Consider the following 4920-nt stretch of genomic DNA (forward strand, 5'->3'; position numbering starts at 1 on the left):
ATAAGGATATCTATTTAACTGGAATCTCAAGATCAATATTTTTATACCACAATTTATGAAAGTGTTCTTTGTGTAAAATATGTTCAATTAGCTATTTTGTTGTAAATGCAAGAAATGCAAAGATATTGGCGTAAACAATAATGTATGCAAATTTATGCACCGCATTCCCTTTTCTTGCCCTAATTGATATTCAAGTTTCACCTCTTTTTCATAAAAATTATACATATCATACATTCGGAAAATTTACAATTATACATAACTATTTTACTTATGTATGAATTTGTATGGCATTTAATCAGAATTTATGAGTTAATTAGCCATTAACAAACATATTGAAAATAAAAAATAAAAAAAATGTTTATTACCAAGAGATCCTGTTTCAAAACATCACAAAATCCTGACCTGTTAGATTTTTCATATTTTGAACTTTCACTACCTTCTTCACTCTCTCTCTCTCTCTTTACCAATTAGACGGGAGAAGCATTTTTTCTTCATTAGGTGGAGTTTCTTAATTTGAGTATATTTTTTAAACGATTCTTTTGTATCAGACTGCTCTTCTCTAAAAACAAGGTATAAATATATGGTAATGATGAAAAGATCATAAATTCCAGCTAGAGTGATACAAATAAAGATATTGGTGTGTTGTTATAAAAATTTTTATTGCCAAGAGTTCCTCTGTTTTAAAGCATCACAAAATCGCGACCTGTGTTAGATTTGTCACTTTCTGAACCTTCACTACCTTCTTCACCTTCTACCAATTCAGACGAGGGGAGCTTTTTTTCTTCAATTTGAGTATGTTCTTTAAGTGATTCCTTCGTATCAGACTTCTCTTCTCTAGAAACAAAGTACAAATATATGGCAATGATACAGAGATCATAAACTTCAGCTATAGTGATACAAAAAAAGATATTGGTGTATTGTTATAAAGTTACTTACAATTGTGTCGAGCATGTTTCTTCAGTATCAGAGTCTTTTTCCTTCTTTTTCTTTTTTTTATTAACCTTTTTATCACCTTCAGATATAGGACCATAATATTCATACTGAAAACAAAATTTATATATAACATGTATTCATTAAATAATGAACAATGAAAAACTGATATGTACTTGATAAAGTGGCCAGAAAGAAGCAAAGAATCCAACATCTGCAGTCAAATTAGGCAAAAGCCAAAGATGACATCTGCCAAGTGTTGGAACCCACAAAAGGCAAAATGCAATCAATCTACAAATTGCTAATGTCAAAATGAATACAAGGAATACAGCAGCTGCAACACTTATATAATATACACCTTGACGGATTGTTAAAGGCCACAATGGGAAAAGACAAACACCAATTGCACCTAAAACTACAAGTGTTCCAAAGAACCAGTAGTATATGGGTATTGGCTCATATATCCAAACATAAGCATCATTACAATCCACAAAATATTGATCCATATGCATTTCCAAACGTACCTAAATAAATTAATAACTTTAAAAATTCTGTTTTATTTTATTATATTTATAAATTAAATATACCTCTTTTCTTCAACTTTGTCATCACTATCTTTTCCACCTATTGTATCCTTGTTTTCTTTAGATTCTTCTTTCTCTTTCTCATTAGATTTCTTTTCTTTTTTATGTTCTTTAACTTTTTTTTTTATTCCACGTATTTTACATAACTCCTCTTCAGAAATTACTACTTTTTTTGCTCTATGAAAAAATTTATGTCTTAACATTGAATTAAGAAATTGTGTGACCTGTTCGCGTGTTTCAAATCTGGTTTTACTCCACGGTGAGTTCTCCAATAAGGCATCCACTGCACGGGTGCCAGTGAAATATTCAACATTGTGATTTTTATCAAATTTCGTTTTCTTTGATGGTACATTGTTACGGATCCATTTAGCTACTGCATATTCATCTTTACATGGTTTCTCTTCAGCAGCTTCATTATCTGCATTTGATATATCCTGCTTTGAAAAATTAAATCTTAATTTTTGACACTTTTAAGATATTTTATAAATATCTAATTAATAGATATCTATTGGAAAACTTAACACGGACTGTAAATTGAAGACATGTTGTTTGTTATGCATACAGAATCTTAATAACAATATGAATTTTGTTGTTACAGGTGATAATTAAAATTTACAGGAATACAATTGAAATAATTGTAGAACTTCTGTACAAAGAATACATTTAGCATAGATATTAGATTTTCAAGAAGAACAAAATAAAGTAATTTATTAAAGAATATGTTAATTACATAATTTAAATTAAAATTTTAAGTAGAAAAAATGAACTATTTTTACTACATCATCCATTTATCTATCTTGAACACTTATTCATATTGACACATGCTTTAAATTAATAAAATAAACTAACTACTTCCTGTCATTAAATGAATACCATAATACATACATATATACTTAGAGATCATGTCTTTAAACATGTATTGAAGATACACATGTACCCACGACACATGTATGTGTATTAGGGAATTAAAAATCCGTGTTCGTAATACACGAGTACACGTATATTTAAATACCTCTGTGTGCATACGTATTAACATATTTTAATTCGTGTAATTTTTAGTACACGGATACCCGTGTATTTAGAGATTTTTATTTCACGTATATTTAAATACGTATCCGTATTTTAATTCGAGTAATTTTTAATATGACATATAGATACCCGAGTAATTAGCGAAAACAAAATATAGCTTTATAAATTGCCAGGTTGCAGATAACAATAACAAATGTCGACAGAGTACAACAGGAACAGAGATAAAAAGAGATAAATACACATGAAATAGAGATCTTTAAATACACGGGTAACCGTGTACTAAACATTACACGAATTAAAATACATTAATATATCTGTACACGAGTATTTAATACACGTACATATGTATTAAATACACGGGTGCCTGTGTAGTAAAAATTACATGGACGAGTACGGTTACGTTTAATGCACGTATACATGTATATTTAAATACACGTATATTTAAATACACGTATTACGTATATTTAAATACACGTGACATAGGGACCTCTAATATATACTCTTCAAAAATATTGGAATAATTGCAGCCATATGCGATGCTTACATCTTTGCGTTTCCTGCTTTTCCTACGTTCCGCCATGTTGTAAATTTCGTTTTGCGCTTGCGTGCTGACCCTTATATACTCAGTAGAAGCAACAAAGGTAGCATGTGCTTCTGTGGCGGTCAAGCAATAGCTTCTAAAATCTACCACACAGCGGCGCAAACATCGTGACAGGAAAAGGCCTGCACACACCGGTCGGCGAAAAATGATTATGTAAACTCGCCAAAACATAAGATTGACGCTCTTAGAAAACTGACACCGTGTGAGTTCCTTGAGATTCGAGTCATTCCACGACAAATCGCACAGAATTATGGTCATAGTCACCGATTTTTTTCAAACTTACAAGATTTGTTAACACCTTTGAGAAACGAAACTGTATAAAATTTTAGCTTTCTATCTCGAAGGACTTTTAAACTATTTAATGTTGAAATTATGGAAAATTAGACGAAGTGACCTAACATGTCAGCACTTGAACCGTAATATTTCGAATTCGTTTAAAGATAATGCATTCCTCTTAGGCTCATTTTAAAGATAAAGAAATGGTCTTTTCGAATATATACATAAAATTTTATTTATTATCAGTAAACATAACAATAATCGCTGCTAAAGATTCAAGTGCTGATTTGACGCTGTTTTCACCCATAGAACTATTTGACAAAAGTACCATTAGATTGCTTGAACTTTAACCTGTAAAATAATCTTCTCAAAAAGATGGAACCATTTCGGGAACATTTAAAAAAAAAAAAATAAAGTTTATCATGATGCACGTTGTTTGGCGCCATGCTGACACCATGGACAGGCGCAGTTGCCGCGCATGCGTACCGCATTCAATGTATCCTTTTCCAAGCCAGATATCCCGCTGAAACACTTCTGGAATTTGTACATGTACACAATAGCGAATATTGTCCAGGAAAATAATGTACTATCACTCATAGATCTGTACCCACGGTCTAAAAAAAAATAAGACTTGCAGATCCATCTTTATCGTTATTTTGCTAATTGTTCCCGACAAGGTACCACTAATGTAAAATTACCTCCTTATTCATTGATCCTTCGTCTATAGAATGTAAGTTTTTAAAATATGGAGCAATGCAGTAAATAAAATTTTATGTACATATTCGAAAAGAGCGTTTCCTTATTTTTAAAATGAACCTAAGAGGAATGCATTATCTTTAAACGAAGTCGAAATATGTATTACGGTTTAAGTGATGTACGGTTAAGGCGGTGACACTGTCGCAAATCGCTCGTCTGCACCTGGCCTTAGAGTTATGTATAGATTAGCATTTATAGAATTTAAAAGAATAAAGTTTAAAATTTATAAAATTACACATCTATGACTATGGGATAAGATGACAATATATGTATATAAGTACATAATATATAAGATTTTCAGATCGATTCTTGCAAAATCAATTCTTTGATTTCGATTTTTTAAAAGAATCGGTTTTCATGATTCGATTCAGAATCGATTCATGAATCGATTTTTTAAAGTGAATCGAACATCCCTACTCTAAAGAGTTCCTTGCCATTTTCGTTTGACTTCCAATGTTACCTTTTGTTCGGGGCTTTGGGGCCGAGAAGACTCTAACCATTTTCGTGTTGCTACCAACGTTACCGATTCAGTGTAGAATAAGATTACAACATTCGTAGCGGTTGGAATTGGAATTAAATGTAACTATGAAATTACAAATAAGAAAGTAACGCAATTGCTTATTAGTAGATGATTCATCACATGTGTGTGTTCTACTGTTGTCAGAAGATCCTGAACAATTCACACACGCAATCCAATGTATGTATGTATCTTTATATGCAAATTTAATAAAAGAGGATTCTTTA

The 4920-nt window shown here is 31.2% G+C and overlaps 1 protein-coding gene across 1 annotated transcript; it reads right to left on the reverse strand.

The window, feature by feature from the left end:
• Positions 1-505: 505 nt before the first annotated feature.
• Positions 506-3123, reverse strand: LOC108578105 (translocation protein SEC62). Its single transcript, XM_017941364.1, has 5 exons — positions 3088-3123; positions 1532-1948; positions 1107-1454; positions 937-1040; positions 506-834 (listed from the first exon to the last, which is right to left on the reverse strand). The coding sequence occupies exons 1-5, from the start codon at positions 3121-3123 to the stop codon at positions 681-683; spliced, it is 1059 nt and encodes a 352-aa protein (XP_017796853.1). The 3' UTR covers positions 506-680.
• Between the last annotated feature and the right edge of the window lie 1797 nt (positions 3124-4920).

This window comes from Habropoda laboriosa, unplaced genomic scaffold (genome assembly GCF_001263275.1).
Source record: "Habropoda laboriosa isolate 0110345459 unplaced genomic scaffold, ASM126327v1 scaffold1268, whole genome shotgun sequence".
Lineage (NCBI taxonomy): Eukaryota > Metazoa > Arthropoda > Insecta > Hymenoptera > Apidae > Habropoda > Habropoda laboriosa.

Coding starts and splice junctions, on each gene's coding strand:
- LOC108578105 (XM_017941364.1), bottom strand. CDS start 3,123: ATGGCGGAACGTAGGAAAAGCAGGAAACGCAAAGAT. Junction 1,041..1,106: donor CTTTCTGGCCACTTTATCAA/GTACATATCAGT, acceptor TTTTGTTTTCAG/TATGAATATTATGGTCCTAT. Junction 835..936: donor GAAACATGCTCGACACAATT/GTAAGTAACTTT, acceptor CTTTGTTTCTAG/AGAAGAGAAGTCTGATACGA.